Genomic DNA, 27569 nt, shown 5'->3' on the forward strand with positions numbered 1-27569 from the left:
ACATGGGAGGACACCACGGAGGAAGCCATTGCTGTCCAAAAAGAATATTGCAGCAGTTTGCAAAAGAGCACCTGGATGTTCCACAGCACTACTGGCAAAATATACTGTGGACAGATGAAACCAAGATTGAGTTGTTTGGGAAGAACACACAACACTATGTGTGGAGAAAAAAAGGCACAGCACACACACATCAAAACCTCATCCCCACTGTAAAACATGGCGGAGGGAGCATCATGGTTTGGGGCTCCTTTGCTGCCTCAGGGCCTGGACGGATTGTTGTCATTGATGGGAAAATGAATTCCAGAGTTTATCAAGACATTTTGCAGGAAAACATATGACCATCTGTCCGCCAACTGAAGCTCCGCAGAGGATGGGTGATGCAACAGGACAATGACCCAAAGCATACAAGTAATTCAACAAAACAATGGCTGCAACAGCACAGAATACGCCTTCTGGAGTGGCCCAGTCAGAGTCCTGACCTCAACCCGATTAAAATGCTGTGGCATGACCTCAAGAGAGCGATTCACACTAGACATCCCAAGAATATTGCTACACTGAAACAGTTTTGTGAAGGAAACGTTTGGTTGAGGTTATTGCTGCCAAAGGAGGGTCAACCAGTTATTAAGTCCAAAGCTTCACATACTTTTTCCTCCCTGCACTGTGAATGTTTACATGTTATGTGCAATGAAACCATGGCAACATCTAATGTTTGTGTAGTAGTATGTTCAGCAGAGTGTGTTCTTCTATTGTTGTGACTTAGATGACGTTCAGAGCACATTTTATGCCCAATTCATGCAAAACTCCACGTAATCCCAAGGGGTTCACATACTATTTCTTGCAACTGTATAATATATATGTAAAGCGCTGCATACATCGACGGTGCTATATAAGTACCTAAAATAAATAAATAGCAATGTCAATGTATTTCTATCTAAACATATTAGATGCAATAATGACTTTCACACCAAGTGTACAGCTGCTTGTCTGACAGGAGTTGATGTCATGACCGGCTTCTGTTGAACAAGCATGCTGGAAAATCAGTAGCTGATCAGCATCTGATCAGCACTCACAGCCAATGGCTGCAAGCGCTGATCAATGTGTTCGGGGGGGGCCCTATCAGACCACATTAGCACAGAGGAGATCACTTTAATAACATTGCATTGTTAGTACAGAAATCTCCTCTGTTTTTTTCATTCAGCCTGCTGGATTGAATGAAAGAAAAATTAACGTGTATACCAGGCATAAAAAAAATAATAAAATCAGTCCAAAAAACATATGAAATCAGTCCTCCAATAACTGTGATAAAGCTAAAACACTGCTGTGCAAAAAGTGATTCAAAATTCTTCACTCTTCATGTACCTCCACCGCATAGGTGAAAAACCTGCTCACCTCCTTGTTAGACCCCATACATAGGTCAACTCGCTTGTTCCACTTTCCCAAATACATACATTAGCTCTGTCATTTCTCCTCCTCTTGATCCAGATCACACTAATCTCTTTCTTCCACAGTGCTTAGACATCAAAGAATATGGGAAACATAAAACAAGAAAGCATAACCATAGTGCTCTCTATTTTCCACTTTATTAGAGCCCCAAAAAAAAACACATAAACTTCCAAGATTGCTGCGTGGTGACATCAGGGGCTCGGCTCCTCCTATATGCCTTATGCCCTGTAATTGGGCTTCCTCAATAGGCCTACTGAGGAAGCCCAATTACAGGGTGTAACAAGTATAGGAGGGAGGAGCTGAGTCTCTTGGAGCTCAAGATGTCAGGAGAACCCCTATTGAGAGGTCATGGAGTGGGCCCATACACCAGGGAGATGTAACTATAGGCTGAGTGAGCCAGTGGAAGCTAAGTGAGAAGATCTGAGGGACTAGATGAAAAGAGCAGCAGTGCTGCTGAAGAGAGAGGCAGGTGGCTTGGTATTGTTGTGAACCTTTGCTATGTGACACTGAAACCCCTGAGTTGGTAAGTTTTGGTTTTTTTTATGTGATCTTTTAGTTTTTGTTTAAATAAAAGTGGTCTGGCAAGTCCTCAACCATTATTTGGACTGGCATGAGCCCACTACAAATGCTTCTACCACTGAGCTAACCACCCCCATATCAATAGTTTAAGGCATATTGTGTACAATCTACAGCTTCAGCTAGAAATTTAAACTGTTGGGTCTCAGGTCTCCCTAATATAATCACCTCTGGGCAATGGAACATAAAAGACTGAAAACATTTTCAAGGCTCCTTGCAAAATTGACAGATCATTTTCAACCTGACCAAATCAGTCTGTCACAACAGAGCCTTACAGCTGTTGCAGTTTTTCATTACTGCTTTCACTACACACATATTCCAGTATTTTAGTGGCAGCTGTCATAATGCACAAACATTCCCTTTTGTGCTTCCCTAATCTAATTAACTCATTTTCTGCCATGGAATCCATGATTCAGTGCATTAGCTGTAAATTGGAGAGTAACAGTATGCTAACATAATTGCTCTAATTAGTTCTAAAAATAAATAAATGACACATTTTTAAGGATAAGTGTACTGTTGCTAAATGCCTCAGAATTTCTCCCCCTCCCCACAACACTCCTGCCCTTTGCAGCAATAAACCTAAAAGGACCCCATTCCTAATATAAATGCCAAAATTTCACTGCATGGTCTGACAGTCTTCTGACGTGCTGGGATAAAGATAGAACAGTTATTCTCTATAGCAGTTCCCTACCCAAACACTAGAGGCTGTACCTAATAAAAAGTACGCCTAATTTTTACTGCATTTATCTTAACTGGCAGAAGTGTGCTTTTAAATTGTACATTTAATTTCACTTGCGTGGAGATGCCAAAGTAGTTGAAGTCGTATTAAAATTAATGAGTTAAAAAATAAAAAGTAAGAGCTCTCTCTGCAACATTAAATTGGAGCTAAACTTGCCATTCCTTCACAGGTCCCTGTCCCTTGGGTGCTGCTCTTCGGCCATCTTCAATGGCTAATGTGGGATGACATTATTGCTGCGCATGCAGAGGAGTCAGTCATCCCAGAGCACAGGGACCCTGCTGACGATGTAAGCTTAGGTGCACATGCACAGCTCAGCTTACATTCCGGAGAGTGCTGCACAAAGGCAGGTAAGTGTATTTTATTGCAGAAGAGATGTTGCAAGCAGATGTTGGTTCCACTTTCAGCTAAAGGGAGGATTCCAGGAGACACAACAGGTTCCATCGTGCTAACTTATTTCTCAGTTCTACTAGACAAGTGAATATCTTCATGAGGATATATAATATCATATCAGGAGGAAAATTCTTGTGAAATTTCAGTGCCCCTTTTTGTGGGATTGTCTTGCTTTCCCTACAAAATAACTGGTATAATGGTAAAAAAATAGACCTGGTATATCTATATTAAAGTATTCAAATACATGTTATTTTGTCAATCAGCGTACATTTGAAATACACTATATTGTATTGGGATATCCCTCCAAATCATTGTATGCAGGTGTTCCAATTGCCTCCAAGGCCACAGGTATTAAAATCAAGCACCTCGGCATGCAAACTGCTTCTACAAACATTTGTGAAAGAATGGGTCACTCTCAGGAGCTCAGTGAATTCAAGTGTGGTACCGTAATAGGTTGCCACCTGTGCAATAAGTCCATCCATGAAATTTCATTGCTACTAAATATTCCACGGTCAACGGTTAGTGGTATTATAACAAAATGTAAGCAACTGGGAACAACAGCAACTCAGCCAGAAAGTGGTAAAATGACAGAACGCAGTCAACACATGCTGAAGCGCACAGTCCGCAGAAGGTGCCAACTGTCTGCAGAGTCAATAGCTAAAAGACCTCCAAAATTTGTGTGGCCTTCAGATTAGCACAACAGCACATAGAGAGCTTTATAGAATGGGTTTCCATGGCCGAGCAGCTGCATCCAAACCTTACATCACCGAGTGCAATGCAAAACGTTGGATGAAGTGGTGTAAAGCACACCACCACTGGACTCTAGAGCAGTAGAAACGTGTTCTCTAGAGTGACAAATCATGCTTCTCTGTCTGGCAATCCGATGGATGTGTTTGGGTTTTGTAGTTGCCAGGAGAATGGTTCTTACCTGACTGCATTGTGCTAAGTGTAAAGTGTGGTGGAAGGGGGATTATGGTATGGGATTGTGTTTCAGGGGTTGGGTTTGGCTCCTTAGTTTCAGTGAAGGCACTTAAGGAATTCTTAAGGCATCAGCATATCAAGACCTTTTGGACAATTTCATGCTCTCAACTTTGTGGGAACAGTGTGGCGATGGCCCCTTCCTGTTCCAACATTACTGCGCACCAGTGCACAAACCAAGTTTCATAAAGACATGAGCGAGTTTGGGGTGGAGGAACTTGACTAGGTTGAACAGAGTCCTGACCTCAACCTCATAGAACCCCTTTGGGATGAATTAGAGTGTAGACTGTGAGCCAGGCCTTCCCATCTGACACCAGTGTCTGACCTCACAAATGCGCTTCTGGAAGAATAGTCAAACACTCCCATAGACACACTCCTAAACTTTGTGGACAGCCTTCCCAGAAGAGTTGAAGCTGTTATAGTTGCAAAGGGTGAGGCAACTCAATATTGAACCCTATGGACTAAGACTGCTGTGCCATTAAAGTTCATGTGTGTGTAAAGTCAGGCATCCATTTTTGCTGGTGTTTAGCAGTGGTTTTTGCTGCTGGCCGCCGCATCCTTCACGACGAATGACACATCAGCTGTCAGTGGGGTTCCCCACAGACAGGTGAATGTGAACAAAAGAAATGCTGGCAATTCAAACTTGAGAAAAAAAAAACAGTGTGGGAGTCCCCCCTAATCCGTATCAGGCCCTTCAGGTTTGGTATGGATTTTAAGGGAAACCCTATGCCAAAATTTTGCCAAAAATTGGAGTGTGCCCCCCCCCCCAAATCCATACCAGACCGTGGTCCAAGCATGCAGCCTGGCAGAACATATGGCAGAACAAATGTGTGGAGTTAGCGCTAAAATAAAAAATGGCCTGGCAGGCCAGAACAGGTGGGGGATGAGCGAGCAGCCTCCCCATCTGAACCATACTAGGCCACATGTCCTCAACGTGGGGGATGCTTTGGAGTAGGGTGGCTCCCCCCAAAAGCACCTTGTCCCCTTGTTGATGAGGACAAGGGCCTCTTCCCCACAACCCTGGCTTGGTGATTATTGGGGTCTGGGGACAGGGGGATTATCTGAATCTGGAAGCCCCCTTTAACACGGGGGCCCCCAGATCTTGCCCCCCCCCCCATGTGAATGAGTATGGGGTACACAGTACCCCATACTCATTCACCAAAAAAGAAGTAAAAGTGAGTAAAAACACAACAGTTTTTTTTCAAGTCCGTTATTTAAAAAATTATTTAAAAAATGTCCCCCATTGCAGATCCAACGTCAATCATGATAATCAGCAGCCGCTGTCCCAAATGAAAAAAAAAAGGATCGCATCTGACACCTCCTGCTGCCAAATAAACTAAGGGGTAGGGCCACACGATGACATCACTGAGTGGCCCCACTCCCTTGTGACATCATCGACTAAGGCGTGCTGGTTCAATAACATTAAAGGGGGCAAGATCGCCCTGTGACTTCACCTATGGCCCCACCCATTTAACTGATTTAACTGCGAGAGGCGGCAAAGCTGTCAGATGGCAGGAGCCAGTGTAGGGTGCAGTGCCCTTTTCTTCTGTGTAGGCTGGCAGTGGCAGCATTCATAGTGACTGGCTCTGGAATTACTTCAGCTAATTTTTTTTTTAATAAAGGACTTGTCAAAAACTGTCTCTGTGATTTATTTTTGACACTTTTTTTGTCGAATGAGCAGGGATACAATGTACCCCATACTCATTCCCATGGGGAAGGCCAGGATCTGGGAGACCCCTTGTTAAAGAGGGTCCCCCTGACCCAAAGCACCCTCCCCAGGTTGAGGGTCTGATATGGTTCAGGAGGGGAGGGGCACTCGCTTGTGTCCCCCTTTTTCCAGCCAGGCATGCTCAGATAAGGGTCTGTATGGATTTTGGAGGGACCCCCACAACATTTTCTTTTACCTTTTGGTATGGGGTTTCCCTCAAAGTCCATACCAGACCTGTTTTTTTTCTCAAGGTTGAACTGTTCTTTTGTTTACATTCAGCTGTTAGTGGGAAACCCCACTGACAACGGATGAGACATCCGTTGTTAAGTAAGCAGTGGCTGGCTTGTCAGCCTGCTCCGTAACAACCAGCTCTTCACTGGTTGTTCCAGACGCCAGAGGCCTCCCACTTAGAAAAAAAAACGCTGGGCAATTGCGCTTAGCAGTAGTTAGTAGAGTTTGAGCTTTCAGCGTTAATTTTATTGCCAGCACATTGCACCCAAAAACGCAAAAAAAGAAGAGTTTTTTTTTCTGCTCCTAAACGCTGGAGCTTCAAAAACACTTCTAGACTACAATAATGTGCATGGACACATAGGATAACACTATTTGCGTCTAGAGGCAGAAAAAACGGTTATAAGTAGCTGCTAGGCGCTTATTTTTAAGCTAGTGTGCATGGAGCCTTAAAGTGGTTGTAAAGGCTCAAAATGTATTACCTTCATGCATTCTATGTGCAACATCCCCCCAGCCCCCCATATTACTCACTTAAGCCCCCTCTCGATCCAGCAATGTGCACTGGAATCTCAGCTACGCCAGCACTCACTGTCCTCATTGGCTGAGTCAATCACAGAGAGCCAATGAGAAGAGAGAGGGAGCAGGGCCGAGCTGCAGCTCCATGTGTGAATGGACATAGCGGCTGATGGGGAGTGTGCATGCTTAGGTGTCCCCATAGCAAGCTGCTTGCTGTGGAGGCATACGACTGGAGGGAAGGGCCAGGAGCGCTGAAGGGGGACCTAAAAAGAGGAGGATCTGGGCTGCTCTGTGCAAAACCACTGCACATAGCAGGTAAATATTGACATGTTTGTTATTTTTGTAACAAAAAATTATACCTTTTAGAATCATTTTAAAGGTCCTACCACTGGCAGAATTTTTTATTTGATCCTCTACTGGCCAGTGATCTAGATAGGGCCTAATAATAGTAGATAGGCTATACTGTTTATTATATCCCTTGGTGCTCTCTTTTAAAGTTATTTCTACTGTTTATTTTATTGCCATTAGCCAGGTCATTCCACTCTTTTCCACCCAGTTCATTTGGCAAAGCCTTTCACAGGTGATAAGGCTGAACAAGAGTCACAGACCTGGTCTTATTGCTGTTTGTTCCTATGTTTGAGATCAAACAAAACTTTCCTTACATGGCTTATTCCTGCTTCAAGAAAGTCTACTTTATCACTACTAGTGTATGGTGAATTGTCAGGTTCATTTAAGGCCAGGTCTTCTCAGGAAGCTGCAGGAGGACCCACACATCCTCCAGATCCTTGAAGAATCAGGGCTATACTAATGCATTTTCTCATAGAATAGTAGCTTTGATGTAAAGCTTATAAAATCAGAAAGTAAAGAATCATTTTCAAAAAAGCAAAGAAGAAATTGAATTGCCTCTAGCGAGTCAATGTGACTGTATTCTCTGACTTTACCACTTAGCAGTTCTTCAGAACTGTATTATCAAAATAAAACTTCAGCAAACTACAAGAAATTGTACAATACAGACACAGGTCTTAGAATTGAAAGGGACTGTTAGGGACTTACCTACCTATTATACATGAAAAAGTTATCCATCTAGGATGCAGTCAACTGGAAGTACTGTCTTCATTTGCTCATTATTCTTCTGCTTTCTTTGTTGGCTTTCTTTCTTGGTTTCCTTCAGTCCTCCTGTCCACCTGTTGCTACTACTCTGGCTACTTCATCCCTTGATATCTTCTCTGGAGCTTTCCTAACTTTATAATTCTACACTGTGTCCTGCATCATGCAGCAATACTTAATGTATGACTTTCTATGGATGGACACGTCCAAGAATTCCCACACATCAGTGGGTGCCAGAGCACGTTCTATTTTTTCATGGTTCCTTAAAAAGGGTATCACATTTCATATACCATGCCTGGTTGCATTGTTTAGATAGGTGTCTTTCACACGGATGTTCCGATCGGGTCCGCCTGCTCATTTTTCAAGCGGAACCTCCGTTCTCCTCTATGGAGCAGTGGGTGTAAATGGACATCTGTCTGTTTACACCCACCGACATCTGATCTGCTAAAAAGGGATGGATGGGGATCTACTTCCCCTTCCGTCTGTCAGATGAAAATGGAAAGGTGGTCCATTTTCATCCAGCCGCCCATTAAGGAGAGCGAGCAGCTCTGTGTCTCTTGCTGGCCTTCCAAGGTGCTCCTGCTCCTTTAGGTCTAAATGGGCTGCCTCTAGGCACCCCAGCTCTTAATTCATTGCTATATATGCTCCAGTATGGATACATTGCAGCCTTGTCTAGGCAGTGCAGCTTCCACATTAATTTCCAAATCTGTGCAACTCTGTTTTTAACAGGAATTATTAGGCAGTGCCATTTTGTTTTATTTGTAGGCTATCTGGTAAATGTTCTGGGAAACCATTTTCCTTTGTGTGCCAAGCAGAATCCTGGGACAATCCAAAGTCAGAGTAAGTAGCAAGCAAGTGTAGTCTGAAAACAGTTCCGGGGTCAGGTCTGGTACCAAGCAAGCATAGTCCAATAATCCAAGGTAAAGTCCAGGCAGCAATCCAAAGAGTAATCTGGGTATGAGGCAAAGGATAACATCAAGAGAATCTAAGATACAGGGAGAGCTAGGTCAAACAAGAACCATCACAAGCACAGAGGCACAGGCTGATGAGGTTTAACCACTTGACCTTTCAAAGGTTTTAGCCCCTTCATGGCCAGGGCAATTTTTTTGCTATTCAGCATTGCACTACTTTAACTGGCAATTGTGTGGTCATGCAACACGGTACCCAAATAAAATTGAAATAATATTTTTACAGAAATAAAGCTTTCTTTTGGTGGTATTAAATCACCATTGGGTTTTTTATTTTTTAATTTATAAACGAAAACAGACCAAACATTTTAGAAAAAAACATTTTCTACTCCTGTTATAAAACATATTCAATTTAAAAAATTTAATTTCTCCATAACTTTAGGCCAAATGTGTTCTGCTACCTGTCTTTGGTGAAAAAATCCCAATATGTGCTTTATTAATTGATTTTTGCGAAAGTTATAGGGTCTACAAACTAAAGTATGTACAGTTGTGTTCAAAATAATAGCAGTCAGACATCACTAACCTGATCAATCACTGTTTTTGGTAGAAATTATATTTCTACATGGCAAATAATTTACTAGCAGGTGTAGTAGAGTAATAGAAATCCAACAGACCCAACAGTCATGACATGCATGCTGCTGATTCTGTGTAATTGAATCACTAATTGAAAGGGGCATGTTCAAAATAATAGCAGTGTGGAGTTCTATTAGTGAGGTCATTCATTCTTTGAAAAACAGGTGGCAATTATTGCCCTTATTTAAGGAAGGACGGCAGTAAATGTACATGCTGGTTACAGTGCATTTCTCTCTGAAATTCTGAGGAAAATGGGTCGTTTCAGACATTATTCAGAAGAACAGAGTACCTTGATTAAAAACTTACTTGGAGAGAGGAAAACATATAAAGAAGTGCAGAAAATGATAGGCTGCTCAGCTAAAATGATTGCAAATGCTTTACAATGGCAACCAAAATCTGAAAGACGTGGAAGAAAGCGAAAAACTACCATTCGAATGGATAGAAGAATAGCCAAAATGGCAAGGACTCAGCCAACAATCCGCTCCACGAAGATCAAAGAAGGTCTAAAGTTACCTGTGAGTACTGTTACAATTAGAAGACGCCTATGTGAAGCCAAGCTTTCTGCAAGAAGCCCCCGCAAAGTCCCACTGTTGAAAAAAAAAGGCACGTGCTGAAGAGGTTACAATTTGCCAAAGAGCACATTGACTGGCCTAAAGAAAAATGGCGCAACATTTTGTGGACTGATGAAAGTAAGATTCTTCTTTTTGGGTCTAGTGGCCGGAGACAGTTTGTCAGACGACCCCCAAACACTGAATTCAAGTCACAGTACACTGTGAAGACAGTGAAGCATGGTTGCGCAAGCATCATGATATGGGGATGTTTCTCATACTACAGTGTTGGGCCTATTTATCGCATACCAGGGATCATGGCTCAGTTTGAATACATCAGAATACGTGAAGAGGTCATGCTGCCTTATGCTGAAGAGGAAATGCCCTTGAAATGGGTGTTCCAACAAGACAACGACCCCAAACACACCAGTAAACGTGCAACATCTTGGTTCCAGACCAACAAGATTGACGTTATGGATTGGCCAGCCCAATCCCCGGATCTTAATCCAATAGAAAACTTGTGAGGTGACATCAAAAATGCAGTTTCTGAGGCAAAACATAGAAATAGAGAAGAACTGTGGAATGTAGTCCAATCATCCTGGGCTGGAATACCTGTTCACAAGTGCCAGAAGTTGGTTGACTCCATGCAAAACAGATGTACAGCAGTTCTCAGAAACATTGCTTATACAACGAAATATTCATTAAGTGATTCAAAGGAAAGCAAAATCTTCAAACATTTTTCAGTGTATATAGTGAATGTTTGAGCTTGTAAAGAAGAATACAAAACACTGCTTATTTTTTGAACAGTCTAATATTAACTTTTCTTCAATTTTTTTAGAGGAACAACACACATTTGATATATTTTTCTTCATGTTTTGATTTGGAATAGAATGTGTAGTGGTACCAATGCATTTTATGTGTATGGAAAGAAAAGCTATTAGAAGGATTTTGAGCTTTATTCACTTTTTTCAACACACTGCTATTATTTTGAACACAACTGTATACTATAATTTATGCAACTATGACACTATCCTAGTTATGAAGGTGATCAGTCACTTATAGTGGGACTGTGACAGTGTGGCAGGGAGATGCAATAACTGACTAGCTCACACTTACATCAATAGTGACACTAATACAGTCATCAGTTTTAATACTGTACACAGTCACTATACTAATGCTACTGGCTGGGAGGGGGTTAACATCTAGGGGCAAACAAAAGGTTAATTGTGTGCCTAACAATGTGTAATATGTGTAATATGCACTGCTTTTACTTTACTATTTGGCTGTTTTTTTCTCCCTGATTTGCAGAGAGAAGAAACAGCCAGATTGGTGTTTACAGTACACAAAGTTATGTGCTTTGTAAACACAAAACTGTGTGTGATTGGATATGGCTGGTAAGCTGATTTCAGCCAAAATCATTGGCTGAAATTAAGCTGCCAAACTTGTGCTATGTCACAGGCCAACAGGGGGCGTGCATGCCCCAAACCCAGAAGAAGGCCAATTACATACATGTACTTGATCATGCCTGCACCTGCCGCCCCTCACAGTATATTTACTGTGAGCAGTTGACTGGTGGTTAATTAACCTCTTCACACTGGCCAAATGCAAATGTGCAGCCTCCTGGTGTCTGGTCCTAAAGGCCGAGCGGCCACACATTTGCGTTCTATTAAAAAAGAACATATGTGCTGAGAGCGCACGCCCTGCGTGCTTCCAGCACACATGTCCGGTACTCACGAAAAGGTCCCGATCTCCTCTTTTGATCAGGACCTTTTCCGATCATGTGACCGCTGTGATGGCGTGTCACAGCGGTCACATGACCCTAAACCCCACCCCGCCTCCTGGCTTCTGAAACCCTTAAAGGGCCGGGAGACGCAGGAGCGAAGGGGTTAATTTGTCTCGTACATTGAGGACCAATCCAGCTAGGGGATGTGTGGCCAGACATGAAATTCTCCAGCTGATTGCAGCAGCTAGTAGTCTGAGAAGACTAATTACCCTGCAGCTGATGGGAACAACTGGTACTTTGACAAAACTCATTAACCCACAGCTTATGGGCAAAACTGGAAGGCTACCTAACACTCTTGACCTCAAATCTGCTCTCTATTTTGTAGTTGATGCTTATGCCTGTTATTCTTACAGTGAACCCTAACTTACCTACCACCACATATGCTCCTTTGTCTTTAGATGGTATTAAAAACACCCACCTGATTTGACCCTTACTTTAAATACTTTGAGTTTAACCTGTTGCTGCCATTTGAACAAAGTACAATTATATTTGCTCTGGCTCTGTTGTTCTTACCCTGCTCCTGTACGAGAATGGTCACCATAGTCAGGTATAGTCTGGAAAAGTCTTGGTGGCACCTGGGTACTTCATAATACTAACTAAAGCATAACCAAATGTTCTTTGCTATTGGTAAATTGCAGCAACGGCCATAGGTTTAGATTGGCTATGAGCCTTACAGGTGTAGCATCCTCCTAGATAGGTGCTAGGATAAGTAGATTATAGTTGGTACCTTTGCTTATCAGGACGACTGTTAGGAAACTAGACCTAGGCTTTCTGCTTAACAGACAGCTGCCATTGTTAGCAGTGCTTGCTCAGTGTGTTCAAGTGCTGCTAGTTCTGCTTCTGACTTCATCTGTATTCAAGCAACCTAGGAAGGTTCTGGATGTATAGGTGAAACTTATTTAGAACACAGTATGAATATTAATGCTGCTGCTGTCAAACCCAGGGAATGCAGCCCTGAGGAATGCTAGGGGGAGGGTATTTATTATTTGGGTAAACTGAGCCCTGGATCTTTGTACCAGCCTGGGGGAATTCATGCTGCCTCCCCAGCTACCTGCCTTGCAGCTTCATCTGGGTGACCTGAGGGCCTGAAATAAGAGAGAGAGTGACACTGGTTCTTCGGTAAGCTGACTGAGGGGAGCCGTCTGCCAAAGATCTGTCTGGTATCGCTGGAGGACATTGCTTGCAAGATTGGAGGGAGGCTACCACTCTGTCCTTGGGGCTTGTGAGTACAGACACTGTGGGACCTTGGGGACTCTGTGTGCTTAACTACCCCTTTGGTGCTTTATAGTTAGTGTGGGTGTGAAACAAGGGGATGTCAGTTGGTGTCCTGAAGAGCACTGTCTGTTTAACCCCTTCCTGACATTGAGACTTTGCTCAAGGCTGCTACTTAAGAAAGTTCTGTCCTCAACTGTAATATAAATAACCAATTCTCACGCGCAATCCCAAATACTACTGAAAACTAATCTCTTGTGTAAATCCCAACCAAATAGTGGAAAGCAGCACACTCTAACACATACTCATAACATGTGTACAAATTCTGATATATAAAATACAGTTTTCTTGAAATATGTGATTACTAATACAACTCCAAACATAAATAAACATATGTGAAAAAAATGTGAAAATATGTGGAAAAAAAGTCTAAGTATAACGCATTTCTTCAACTTGAAAACAGCTACACAAGTTCATATCTTCATACACTGTAAATCCTCCACCATAAACACCAGATGTGACCTCACCTGGAGTTTTTTACCTCACTAAATAGTTTGGTCAAAAAACGTATGTGTCCCTTGAAGTGGACATAAATAGGCAGGTATATCCTGGAATGGAGCTCTTTCTCCATAGATCACTGATCTCTTTACTCCTTCCTCTTCCACTCAGTATACAGTTGCAAGAAAAAATATGTGAACCCCTTGGGATTACGTGGCGTTTTGCATGAATTGGGCATAAAATGTGCTCTGAACGTCATCCAAGTCACAATAGAAGAACACAGTCTGCTGAACATAATACTACACAAACATTAGATGTTGCCATAGTTTAATTGCACATAACATGTAAAAATTCACAGTGCACGGAGGAAAAAGTATGTGAACCTTTGGACTTAATAACTGGTTGACCCTGCTTTGGCAGCAATAACCCCAACCAAACGTTTCCTGTAGTTGCAGATCAGACCTGCACAACGATCTGGAGTAATTTTGGACCACTGCTCTTCACAAAACTGTTTCAGTGTAGCAATATTCTTGGGATGTCTGGTGTGAATCGCTCTCTTAAGGTCATGCCACAGCAATTTCAATTGGGTTGAGGTCAGGACTCTGACTGGGCCACTCCAGAAGGCGTATTCTGTGCTGTTGCAGCCATTGTTTTGTTGAATTACTTGTATGCTTTGGGTCATTGTCCTGTTGCATCACCCATCCTCTGCGGAGCTTCAGTTGGCGGACAGACGGTCGTACATTTTCCTGCAAAATGTCTTGATAAACTCTGAAATTCATTTTCCCATCAATGACAACAATCCGTCCAGGCCCTGAGGCAGCAAAGCAGTCCCAAACCATGATGCTCCCTCCGCCATGTTTTACAGTGGGGATGAGGTTTTGATGTTGGTGTGCTGTGCCTTTTTTTTCTCCACACATAGTGTTGTGTGTTCTTCCCAAACAACTCAATCTTGGTTTCATCTGTCCACAGTATATTTTGTCAGTAGTGCTGTGGAACATCCAGGTGCTCTTTTGCAAACTTCAAACGTGCTGCAATATTCTTTTTGTACAGCAATGGCTGCCTCCGTGGTGTCCTCCCATGTACTCCATTCTTGTTTAATGTTTTCCTTATTGTAGATGTGTCAACAAAAATGTTAGCATGTGCCAGAGATTTCTGTAGGTCTTTAGCTGACACTCTGGGATTCTTCTTTACCTCATGCAGCATTCTGCGCTGGGCTCTTGCAGTCATTTTTACAGGACGACCAAGCCTAGGGAGAGTAGCAACAGTGCTAAACTTTCTCCATTTGTAGACAGTCTGTCTTACCGTGGACACATGAACATCAAGGCTTTTGGAGATACTTTGTAACCCTTTCCAGCTTCATGCAAGTCAACAATTCTTGATCGTAGGTCTTCTGAGAGCTCTTTTCTGCGAGGCATGGTTCACATCAGACAGTGCTTCTTGAAACTAGTAAACCCAAAACAGGTGTGTGTTTTTTAAGGGCAGGACAGCTGTCAGTAACACATCCAATATCATCACACTGATTGGAGTCAAGGTTGGCTCACTCCTGGCTCCAATTAGCTCTGGAAAAAGTAATTAAGCTAGGGCCTCACATACTTTTTCCTCCCTGCACTGTGAATGTTTACATGTTATGTGCAATGAAACCATGGCAACATCTAATGTTTGTGTAGTATTATGTTCAGCAGACTGTGTTCTTCTATTGTTGTGACTTAGATGACGTTCAGAGCACATTTTATGCCCAATTCATGCAAAAATCCACGTAATCCCAAGGCGTTCACATACTTTTTCTTGCAACGGTACATGTCAAAAAATGATTGAAAGACAATAGTGCTTTATCCTTAAAACATATTACTTTATTAAAAGCATAAAACAGTGGCCACTCACATGGTGCTGGTTCTAAATCACACCAAACATAAGTGCATAGGTAATACTCAGTACCCTTGTACATGCAAACAGAGGAAACTCCACTCATCTGATGTGACAGTGCAGTAGTACCGATGAAAAGCAAGTGTCTTGACGTCATCAAGCCCCTCCCCTATGTGTTGCACTACAAGGTTACGTGGCTTTCTCAGGGGGATATGATTGGATGCCACCATGCTCTGACAGTATAAATAACATAACGGCAGCCATTTTCCTGTAGCCCACACATAATTGATCTAAACTATAACAGCAGCCATTTTCTTGTGGCCAATAAATATTCTGTCTTATTTCTAAATGGCAGCCATCTTCTTGTAGCCCGCATATGATACACCTCTCCCTATTTTATATCTATAAATTAGTGAAGCGCTGTAAAATATATATATACTATAGTGCCATTAATAACTCATAGTGCTCTGTGATGACAAGCTAACACATACCAAAAAATATATTTAGTGACAAACAAGTAAATAAGTGATAACAAATATATCTTGTGTATCCATACTAATCAATAACCTTATCATACAATTATTAAGCATATAGCTGTGAATCACACAAATGCAAAAAATCATCCGTGTATATATAAAAAACAAGTCCATGCAGGTGTAACTTGTGAAAAAAAGGTGATCTTCACTTCTAGTGCACAAAAATCCTCAAATGGCAGCAGTGCCTGCTCACCTCCCCACACTGACCTACACAGAGCCAAAAAGCTATTACTCTCCTCTATAACCGATCCTTATTGCAGATTGATCATCCAGGGATCACAGGATTTCCACTCCACATTTTCTCCTTGTCAAAACAGCATTTCACCTCATCCCATAGGTGTATAGCATGAAACAAGGGGAATCAATATGGTCGCTGTGTCCGGACGTGCGTCCCCATGTGACCGGAAATGACGTGGCCCAAAACCGGATATGGCGTACTAACGCGTTGCGTCACGTGCGTTGTGACTTCATCAGGGTTAACCTCTCCCTATTTTACTACTAACATAACGTTCCCTTTTATATCTATCAAAGAATGATATGATCCAATGTAGACAATCACCCTACATAGATATACCCACCCCCCACATGGTGCTCTATAGCATTCACCTACAGATCTGTGTGTGTGTGTGTATATATGTATATATATATATATATATATATATATATATATACACATACACACATACATATATATATATACACACACAGTATATAACCACTCCTATATATCTCCACTGGACACGCCCAACTGTGTATTACTATAGGGGTACCTATAATGTATTCCACCCTATTGACTATTTCAACCAAAAACACATGTGTATGTCAACCCAAACCAGTTACGACAAACACTGAAGTGAAGAATCTAATAGTAAAAGAAAGAATAAAGGAACATGTATACAATATAGGCAGAAGGTACAGAAAACATTATCTATCCAATCATTTTAGATTAGTTCATCAAAGAGACTATAGTCTATTACAATTTTGGGGGGTGGAAACATACAAAAAACATTAGAGAGGAGACCATAAAATCAGAGAATTGAGAAAGAAAGAATTTCAATGGATTTATGAATTGGGGTCCTTAGTCCCCAATCGTCTGAATGCGGAGTTTGATCTTACCTGTTTTTTTAAGTAATTATTAATAGGACCATTCTTTATTCTATGTTGTGGTTTACTATTAGATTCTTCATTTCAGTGTTTGTCGTAACTGTTTTGTGTTGACATACACGTGTTTTTGGTTGAAATAGTCAATAGGGTGAAATATATTATAGTCACCCCTATAGCAATATACAGTTGGGCGGGTTCAGTGCAGATATATATAGGAGTGGTTATATATGTGTGTGTGTGTGTATATGTATGTATATATATATATATGTATGTGAATGCTACGGAGCACCATGTGGGGGGCGGGTATATCTATGTAGGATGATTGTCTACATTGGGTCATATCATACTTTGATAGATATAAAAGGGAACATTATGTTGGAAGTAAAATAGGGAGAGGTGTATCATATGTGCGCTAAAAGAAGATAAAAAAAAGGGAGTAACAGGCGCATGGAATACGTAGTCCGCCTAGTCTATAGAGTGTGGGGTGAGGAGCTGGCGGGGTAACAAACGGTCTGGGAACACCCGGCAAGCTGTTGTAGAGTGAAGCAAGTGACTCTGGAGTAGGTAAAAAGAGAAAACAGCGCCTCTGAGTGTAGACTGTTAACTACTTCCTGTCCGGACACTTTTACCCCCTTCCTGTCCAGGGCAATTTTCAGCTTTCAGCGCTATCACACTTTGAATGACAATTGCGCGGTCATGCAATACTGTACCCATATGAATTTTTTACCATTTTTTTGAGACAGATAAAGCTTTATTTTGGTGGTATTTATTCACCGCTGGGATTTTTATTTTTTTTACTATGTAAATGAAAAAGTCCAAAAATGTTGAAAAAAAGTGTTTTTTTTAAATAAAATTTTGCAAATAAATATTTCATCCTAAATCTTGGCCATAATTTATTCCGTTATTTTTTTAGTAAAAAAAAAAATCCAAATTAGTTTATAACCAAAAATTATAATTTTTTTAAAAAAAAATTTAAATTTTTATTTGGATAAAAAATACTGTAGGGCTTGGAGTCCTATATGATGAGGGATAGATGTATAAAGTGAACAAACATCTAGAGAGACCCAACTGTAGGTGGAATTCCAATCATATGTGCTAAAAAGATGTATTAGGTGGGTCCCATCTCTGATGTAGGACTGAAGGCCTTGGGCAAGTGGCTGCAAGAAACAATCTACATACCGGGAGAAACCGCTCGTGATGCTGTCTATAGATGCAACTATAGGTCTTCTGGGTGGGTTAGTTAGGGTCTTGTGCACTTTGGGAAGGTGATAAAAGTAGGGTGTTATAAAAAGATCTGCTTAAAAAGGAAGCTTCTGCTTTGGTGACAACACCCTGGGAAAGGGCGTTGTCAACTAGAGTGTTAGCCTCTAGCTTAAACTCAGGTAGGGGATCTTTCTTCAATTTGGTGTAGGTGGCGGATTTGGATAGTAATCTGTTGGCCTCGGTTATATAATCTGTTCTGTCTTGTAGAACTATTCCGCCACCCTTATCCGCAGATTTAATGATGATATTATTGTTATCAGTAAGATTCTTTACTGCTTTTTTCTCAAAAGGATGGAGGTTATGAATGGGTGATATTTTTGTGTTACAACGTTTGACAAGGTCTCAGTAGACCACCTTGTAGAAAGCCTCCACAAAGGGGCCCTTGGCATGAGGGGAAAAAAATTGATTTTGGCCTACAGGTGGTGTGTTTGATCAGTGGGGAGGTGACCAGATGTTGAGTAAGTATATCAAATTCTGCATCTAAATAGTCATCATACAGTAGTTGGAGTGTGGTAAGAATGTCTGGATCAAAATCAAATTCTGTGGGGGAAACTGATGAAGGGGTGTTGTTTAACGAAGAAGTACTGGTTTTGAGGGACTGGATATGGTAGTATCTTTTGATGGTAAGCTGTCTGATGAAACAATTGAGATCTTTAAATAATAAAAAAGAATTGGGACCTATAGTGCGAGTGAAATTAAGTCCACGTTTCAAGAGAGAGGTTTTTATCAGGGGAAAGGTTGTAAGGAGGATAGATCAAAGATTTTTATAGTTTCTGTATTCTGTGCAGGCTTTCTGGATAATTTTCATGCTTGTCCCCCTCTGCATCTGCTTTTGTGAGCTTTCTTTTTAGGATGCTGTATTGAGGGGGACATGGGAATAAAAAAGGTTGGACAATGGTAAGAGGGGTGGTGTTATTGAGGGAGGATTGTAGGTGTGCGTGTTATTTATCTTGCTCTGACGATAAACAAGCGATGTGGGAGGGGCAGATGTATTATGTATGAGAGAAACAGTATTAAGGGGGTCTGGATTAGGTTGACAAGTTGGTCCAGGTAAGGGTGAGGGGTTATTGTCAGTGGTGTAAGGATTGGAGGTAATAGATGGGGAAGGGAGAGGGGAAGCTCTTGAGGTGAAAGTATCAGTGTTGGCAGTTCCTGGGTGGATTATTTTATTCGTGGAATTCTTATTACGAAAATTGGTTGGTCTAGGCAAATGATATGGGGAAGAAGAGGAATGAATGATGGGTTTAGCTATGTTAGTACCACATGGAACAATGAGAGGGTTGATGGGATGGACTATAAGAGGATCTAAGGTCAGAAGTGATGGGATATTGTGGTGGCGTTTATTCCAAACAAATTCTCTGTTTGAATTATAGTCATCAAGATCACGTCTGAATTTGTTTATTTTGGTCTTAATGAGAAAGTCTTTTTTTGGTGTTTTTCTTGAGTGTATTGTACCAGGAAGTAGGAATGCGATAGTTGAATTCTGAAATGGCTGTAGCTAGAATTTGAACTTGGCGTGTGAGTTGTTCGTGTCTGGAATGTCTGTGCTGGATGAGAATATCTATCCATTTGGAGGTACAGAATTCTGAAATGGCTGCCCACTCCTTTTCTAGGTCAGGTGAAATAAAAGGGCAGGTTTTGTGGACCCTGAGGCCTCTAGGACTCATCTTATAATTATGATAGTGTCTCAGAAAATATTATTCCCACCATTGTGTATTGGCCGAGTGAATAATTCTCTCTAAATTCTTGAATTTCCCACAAAGGGAATACCTAATTTTCCCTTTTAACTGACAATGAGGGGAAAAAGTGGTGTTGGAGAGGACGGTATAAAATCATCTAATGTGCTGTATTTTTTGGATTCTTTGGGCTACAAGAAGATGGCCACCATTTAGAAATAAGACAGAATATTTAATGGCCACAAGAAAATGGCTGCAGTTCTAGTTTAGATCAATTATGTGTGGGCTACAGGAAAATGGCTGCCATTGTGGCTATATATACTGTCAGAGCGTGCTGGCGTCTAATCATATCGCCCTGAGGAAGCCACCTGACCCTGTGGTGCAACGTGTAGGTGAGGGGCTTGATGACGTCATGACACTCGCTTTTCACCGGTACTACCTCACTGTCACATCAGATGAGTGGAATTTCCTCATTACAAGGGTACTACAGGATTACAGTACAAAACATGGTCACTGCCCCAGTCTATAACTGGCCTTCACAGCAAGGGGCACATGGACGGGTGATGCATGTCAAACAACAAAACTGAAAAATTCCCAGCTCTAACTTGCCAGCCAGCCTGCAAACAAACCAAATTTACCTGTTGAATTGCTGGTCGAGGGGGAGCACTGGGCACCCTAGCTGCCATTGTGCTACATGCTGGGTGTCCAGTGCGCTCCTGTACCTTTAAGGAGGGGTGGGCTCCCTCAGGTCCATCTGCCCTTGGTCTAACCATGAGTGGCCACTGTTTTATGCTTTTAATAAAGTAATATATTTTAAGGATAAAGCACTATTGTCTTTCAATCGTTTTTGACATGTAAACTGAGTGGAGGAGGAAGGAGTAAAGAGATCGGTGATCTGTGGAGAAAGAGCTCCATTCCAGGATATACCTGCCTATTTATGTCCACTTCAAGGGACACGTGCGTTTTTTGACCAAACTAGTGATGTAAAAACTCCAGGTGAGGTCACATCTGGTGTTTATTGTGTAGGATTTACAGTGTATGAAGATATGAACTTGTGTAGCTGTTTTCAAAATGAAGAAATGCGTTATACTTAGAGACTTTTTTCCACATATGTTCACATTTTTTCACATATGTTTATTTATGTTTGGAGTTGTATTAGTAATCACATATTTCAAGAATGTGTGGCACTGTATGTTATATATCAGAATTTGTACATGTTATGAGTATGTGTTAGTGTGTGCTGCTTTCCACTATTTGGTTGGGATTTACACAAAAGGGATTAGTTTTCAGTAGTATTTGGGATTGCGAGTGAGAATTGGTTTATATTACAGTTGAGGACAGAACTTTGAAGTAGCAGCCTTGAGCAGAGTCTCAATGTCAGGAAGAGGTTAAATAGACAGTGCTCTTTAGGACACCAGCTGGAAACCCCTTGTTTCAGACCCACACTAACTATAAACCACCAAAGGGGTAGAAAAGCACACAGAGTCCCCAAGATCCCACAGTGTCTGTACTCACAAGGCCCAGTGACAGAATGGTGGCCTCCCACCAATCCTCCAAGCAATGCCAGACAGATCTTTGGCAGATGGCTCCCCTCAGTCAGCTTACCGAAGAACAATGTTGCTCTATCTTTTGATTCAGGCCCTCAGGTCACCCACATAAAGCTGCATGGCAGGTGCCTGGGAAGGCAGCACGAATAGAAGAAATCTTGGCACTGTATGTTAAATATCTGTCCTCAGCTGTAACTAGTTCTATTCCTGGAGTATCCTACTAAATTTCCCATCCCTATCCAAGTTCTCCAATAATAAAAACAACAAAAAAACTACCTGTGATAATTGTGCGCTTTAGGCACATGGATGCTGACCACCATTTTGTTAAGGTCTACTATCTTGTATCATGATCTGAAAATATAATTCTCACTCCGTCCCCCCCTTTGAATGGATTGTGGTCTGTGTGTGCACTGGGGTCACAAGTGCATAAGGCACAGCTGAATAAACTTCATGGTTGTAATTCCTAATTAAGCCTGGTGCCAGAGTGTCTGACAAACACTTTCCTTGGCCCATCGTAAAACCATAACTCAGTTGGTCACTTGACATGTAAGCATTACAGCAGGGGCCATAAAACGTACATCCCACGAGTCATTTTTCATACAAATTCATAAACTTCAGCAGGAACTGGGCACATTAATATAAAGCATATATTCAGATAGGTCATTTTAATACGAGTCACATGACATCTTACATCCCTATGTGGCATCTACAAGAGGGTAGAAAGCAATATATTTTTATCCAGAGTGGCAGGATATGCCATATTTGGTATCTGGACATTCGGAATATGATTCTGCATATTAATCTGCCAGTTGCTAGGATGCTATCTGTACCTATTGAAGGTTAGTGACCATGGTATAAACTTGTAAGGGATTTGGTCATAGCCTGGGTCCCCACCTAATACCCATCCACAAATGAGGCGATTGGCCCTTTGCTTTCAGGAGACACCGCTTTGGGTTACTACAAAAAATGCTGCCATGCCTGGAGAGAGGTAAGAAGAGATACCTCCCTTTTAACATCAGGAATATCTTTGGGAGAAAGGCAACCTTCTTGTTTGGACGTCTGGATTCTGCTCAAACCAAGGACTTTCTATGTTGTTTTATTGCTCTCTCATATATTTTATATATATATATATATATATATATATATATATATATATATATATATATTTGTTACATCTTTTCTGTAAATATTTTAATTGCACCATTTTGACCTTTTTAGTAATAAATCCTATTTTCTGAAAAGTGTTGAAACAGTCTCTAAAGCTTTTAATGCAAACTAAAGGAATCCCTGTCTCTGGAGAGTGCTGCTGTATGTATTAACCCTCTGCATACATCTGTCTGTGGTGGCAGTGTGTATACAGACGCTTATTCAAACATCATAGTGTTACTGCTAAGATTTGTGAGTTTCCTCCTTCTCTGTAAAACGGTGGTGGTGGCAGTGTGAAGGGTTAATTGCATAATTAACCTGACCCAGTAACAAATCGCTCTCAGGCTGCTGGCACATAGATTGTGGTCCAGCGAGCTGGAAAATCTTTGTGGAGGATGCAGTTGAGAGTGGCATTGTTACGCAAGTGGCAGCGCGGTCTTAGATCGGCTGGTCCTTTGGTCACAAGTTGGTGAGAAGGGCTGGGGTATGACGCTGCGCACCGTCACACTACCCCTAGACTGATCAGTGGAGACAAGCAAAAGTGTGTATGTACCTGGCTGTGAAAATACCTTGTGTCTGGCTGCGGGCCGAAATTAGGGAAGACATGGACATTACTACAGAGACAGATATTTGCTGCTAATTTTCATTCTCTAATGAAACTAGAAACCGTAAAGAGGGAACCTGAATGGTTTACATGGGCAGCAAAACTAATCATTCTTCTGCCACTTTCAGCCATGAGGCTTATTGCTCTGGAATTATATGAGAAGACTATCTAACCTTACCTGAACTCACTGACTCCACATCCTTCCTCATTTCAGCAGCCACTTAGTGCCTCTACCTTACAAAGAACTTGCTCCTGGCCACAGCTTGGAGGCAGATGTGGCAATGAAAAAGCAGCTAGTGGATTGGGGTGGGAATAAGTATTGAAGCAGTTGGACTTCAATAGTTTTTTTTATTGGCAGCCAACAGGAAGACAAGTAGACACTCTCCGGCCACTTCATTAGGTATGCCTGTTCAATTGCTTGGTAACACAAATTACTAATCAGCCAATCACATGGCAGCAATTTAATGCATTTAGGCATGTAGACATGATGAGGATGACTTGCTGAAGTTCAAACTGAGCATCAAAAAGGGAAAGAAAGGGGATTTAAGGGACTTTGAACATGGCATAGTTGTTGGTGCCAGACAGGCTGGTCTGAGTATTTTAAAAAAACTGTTGATCTACTGGAATTTTCACACACAACCATCTCTAGGGTTTACAGAGACTGGTTCAAAAAAGAGAAAATATCCAGTGAGCAGCAATTGTGTGGACGAAAATGCCTTCTTGGTGTCAGAGGAGAATGGGCATTCAATTTCAGCTGTCACATTCAGATGGTAGGGTCAGAATTTGATGTAAACAACATGAAAGAATGGGTCCATCCTGCCAGACTGGTGGTGGTGTAATGATGTGGGGGATATTTTCTTGGCACTAGCAAGGTGTACCTAATAAAGTGGCCAGTGAATCACATTACTGCTGCTGGCCATAAACGCACGCACGCACGCACGCACACACACACACACACTGCATTCGGTCGGCACTAGCCTAGAAGACCCACCTAACACTTCACTGTCAGTGAAGTGATCTCTGTCCAACAGATGACTCACTCAGGGCGGGACAGGAAGATAATATAATGAATATCCCATTTTCTGCATTCTGATGGTTCTTGGAGAAATCTTCTTGTCTTGTGATGCCCAGTTCTCTTCACAGCTCTGAACGTCTACAGCTGTGGGGTTAATAGTTTCAGGTCTACCATTGAAATGCATTTCAGAAGCCCCCTGCTCTTCTTTCCTACCTTGGTCAAAGTCCTCTACTCACACAATGTGTTACATATCCTGAATGACTTGTCAGAGTCCATGACATACTTTGGCAGAGTCAGAATCAAAGCGAATGGGACAAGAAACTTCTCTCACCCTTTCATCTTACAGGTAAGTAACCACTGAACATACATCCTGGGGCAATCTTTGTACAATGACACCAATATAGGGGGCATTCTTGCTCCCACTGACAACAATGTAGGGCTTACTCTTCCTCCAAATAATGCTAATGTAAGGAACATACTTTCCACCGCTGACATCAATTAATAGATAGTTTTCCTCCCCCTCTTGTCAATGATGGAACATTCCTACTTCCACTGCTAACAATGTAAGAGGGGCTCTTTTTTTTCACTTATACCAATGTATGGGAACATTCTTCCTGCTACTGCCTACCACTGTCAGGGACCGTCTATCACCCATTGACCATCAGAGCTCAGTTACCATGGCCACCTTAGGGTTATGACGGGTAGTATATTTCATAATAATTACTAATGCACTGTGTTTTCCTATTTGGGGAGTCCACCAGCACTATCTGTCATGGCACCCATTGACATTGGAAAAGCAAACAGGGAAAATCCAAAATGTTGGATTATCACCAGTCCTGAAGGATAGGGTAGTTCATCCAATGGGGACATCTGTTTTAGTGACTTGACCTTGAGCCCTGAGCTTAAGGAGGGCTTAAACCTCTCACTTTTTGGACCAACTTCCCTGAGCTCCTGGGTCCCTTTGATCTGTTAAAGTGGTTGCAAACCTCAGACATGAACAAAGGTACATTATTAGTCTGGCTGAAAAAAGACAAAAGTGCATCCAGTTCAACCATTAATGAAAAAAAAAATGTATCCTATACCCACAGTTGATCCAGAGAAAGGCAAAAAAATCCCCAGCAAATCATGATCCAATTCGCTCCTGCAGGGAAAATAAAATTCCTTCCTGATCCCCTGAGAGGCAATCGGATATTACCTGGATCACCTTTACCTATAAATGTTAGTATCCAGTTATATTCTGTGTATCCAAGAAAGAATCCAGACCTTTTTTAAAGCAATCCACTGAGCTGGCCAGAACCAACTGTTGAGGGAGTCTATTCCACAGTTTCACAAAGCATATCCATCTACTGTATAGTGTGTACTTGTCTCAAATAAAAGCACTGGCATTTCTGTCTACTGCCTTGTTCCTCTGCTATCAGCATGAATCACCTGACATTAAGAGAAAAATAGTTATAGGGGATGGAACTCCAGCACATTGACAGCCTCAGCTCTGTTACTGTGAGGTGTGTGGAGGGGGATCCCTTCTCTCCAATCAACTCTCAGAGCTCTCCCCACTGAGCTTTGCAGAGTGTAACTTTAGCTCTCCACCCCCTTGGGAAGAGAAGACTGCAGACACAGGTACAACACAGGCAGGAGGATTTATTTAATCTACGCGTATCACCTGAGGCTAGCCACTTCACTGGGTATATGTAAGAGTTTACAAACATTTTAGGCCTCCAAGCCCCCTCAACCCTGAAAAGGTGTTTTTTTTCCCCTTTACTTTGGGGAAATGAGTAATAATCTACTGTTGTACAGTATCTCTGTAGCAGGAGGTAATAGGAAATCTCCCTGAGGGAATATACAGCAATAAAAACCTTACAGTGGGTCCGATTCTTCCCCACGCCATCTAAAACTTAAAAAGAAGTTTTATCTGAAGATCTACTTTAAAGTTTTTTATATTTTTAAATTTACACATTAAAAAGGAAAAGTTCACCTTTTGGAGCATATTGCATGATGCACCTATATTTAGGGTGTAACGTGTAACATGCTCCAGCACATGTCCTCCTCACCCCCCCTAACCCGATGACAGCAGACAGGGATCCTCTACTTGCACCTGCTGTCATATTTTGAAATGCAGAGCTCTGCCCCCAGGAATCTGGGAATGAGAGAACTACAAATTCCTTCTGTCACCACCACCGATGGCTTGCAGTTCTTACTGAACTGCAAGAGCACTAATGACCATACTCGTAGTTCATTCAGAAGCCCTGAACCTTTCAAACTGACAGCTCGTACAGAGGTACAGGCTGAAAGCTGCAGGGCTTGTCTGCAGAATCCTGACATTGCACTTGTGTTCCACTACTTGCAGGTACAAAATGCTTTGTAGACTCCTGTGGGAAAGAATAATTGTCTGCAAAAATATGTCCATTTATTCTTTTTTTCCCCAAAAGATGAACATAGCCTTTAAGCACATATATAAACCTTTTCATACTTGTTACTGAGTTCTAGGCAGTATCTAGGAGAAGGCTCTACTCCTCCCCCTCCCATATTTTGTCAGAGTAAGGGAACTAGGTCTCTGACTTTTGAAACAACATCTATTTTACAGCAGGTAAAATGTTATTAACCTCCCCCATAGCTTGAAGTATTTGCAGTAGGCAAAACATTTCATATACGGTACATAGAAATAATAAAGCAAATTCAAAAGACACAATGGCCTACTGCATGAATATTAATCATTTGCCAAATACCATTACAATAATGACACATTTACATAAATATAATTTATCCATACACAAAATATGTTAATTTTAAATGTAATCTTGTCTGGCCCCAGTTAATCAAATGTAACATTAATAAACGTCTAATAATTTTAATAGATATAAAAATATCTGCTTTTCGATGCAAGCTTGTCAAAACTGCATTCAGAGAAACACCGACAGTACTGAGGCCTATAGCCATCTATATCTATTTGTCTAACTATCTTGCACAAATAATCAAATGTTCACAATATACAGTTCAGAAAATGAGGGCATTTAAAATGGAAACATACCAGTTTTCACCCGTGCCATGTGGCAGTGGTAGTGGTGGGTATCCCATTTTTTCTTCAGGGTGTTATTTTGTCTTTGATTGGTAACTATTAGAGGGAAAGCCAAATAATCTACTGTGTTCATCCCTTTTCAATCACAGGTAAGGATTCAACAGCTGATTCATTGGGTAGCATCACATAACTATTCTTGGAGTGGGTTACTATAGCAACTTACGTGCTGACATCAATGAAGAAGACCATTGCAAGCATGTATAACTACATAATACAGTACATTTAATGCAGTACCAGGGTTTTTGCATAAAAGTAAAATTACACCAATTATTTAGTAAAGAAATCCCTGACACATAGAATAAAAAAGCAAAATGTATTTTACTATCCTAGACTGCATGTGAGTAATGTTTAGTCCTATTTTTTCTCATGGTGCTACAAAATGTTTAATATCAAATAATAAATGACAGATGGCCTTATTTTAAAATTAGTGTGTCAACTTTTCTGCTGGATCTATAAGACAAGCTGACTTATTGCT

At 41.4% G+C, this 27569-nt stretch overlaps 1 protein-coding gene across 2 annotated transcripts in view; it reads right to left on the reverse strand.

Annotated features, from left to right (window-relative positions):
* The window catches only part of CFAP97D1 (CFAP97 domain containing 1), a 302763-nt gene extending 275544 nt beyond the window's left edge, over positions 1–27219 (reverse strand). Inside the window, exon 1 of one of the 2 annotated variants that reach the window (XM_089681289.1) lies at positions 27047–27219. In XM_089681289.1, coding sequence (XP_089537415.1) covers positions 27047–27167 — 121 coding nt within the window. In that variant the 5' untranslated portion in view covers positions 27168–27219. The remainder of the gene's footprint in view (positions 1–27046) is intronic. The other variant, XM_089681290.1, reaches the window with a different exon arrangement.
* Positions 27220–27569: the final 350 nt, after the last annotated feature.

This window comes from Staurois parvus, unplaced genomic scaffold (assembly GCF_062004578.1).
Source record: "Staurois parvus isolate SC_StPar_1 unplaced genomic scaffold, SC_StPar_1.0 ptg000263l, whole genome shotgun sequence".
In the NCBI taxonomy this organism is placed as follows: domain Eukaryota; kingdom Metazoa; phylum Chordata; class Amphibia; order Anura; family Ranidae; genus Staurois; species Staurois parvus.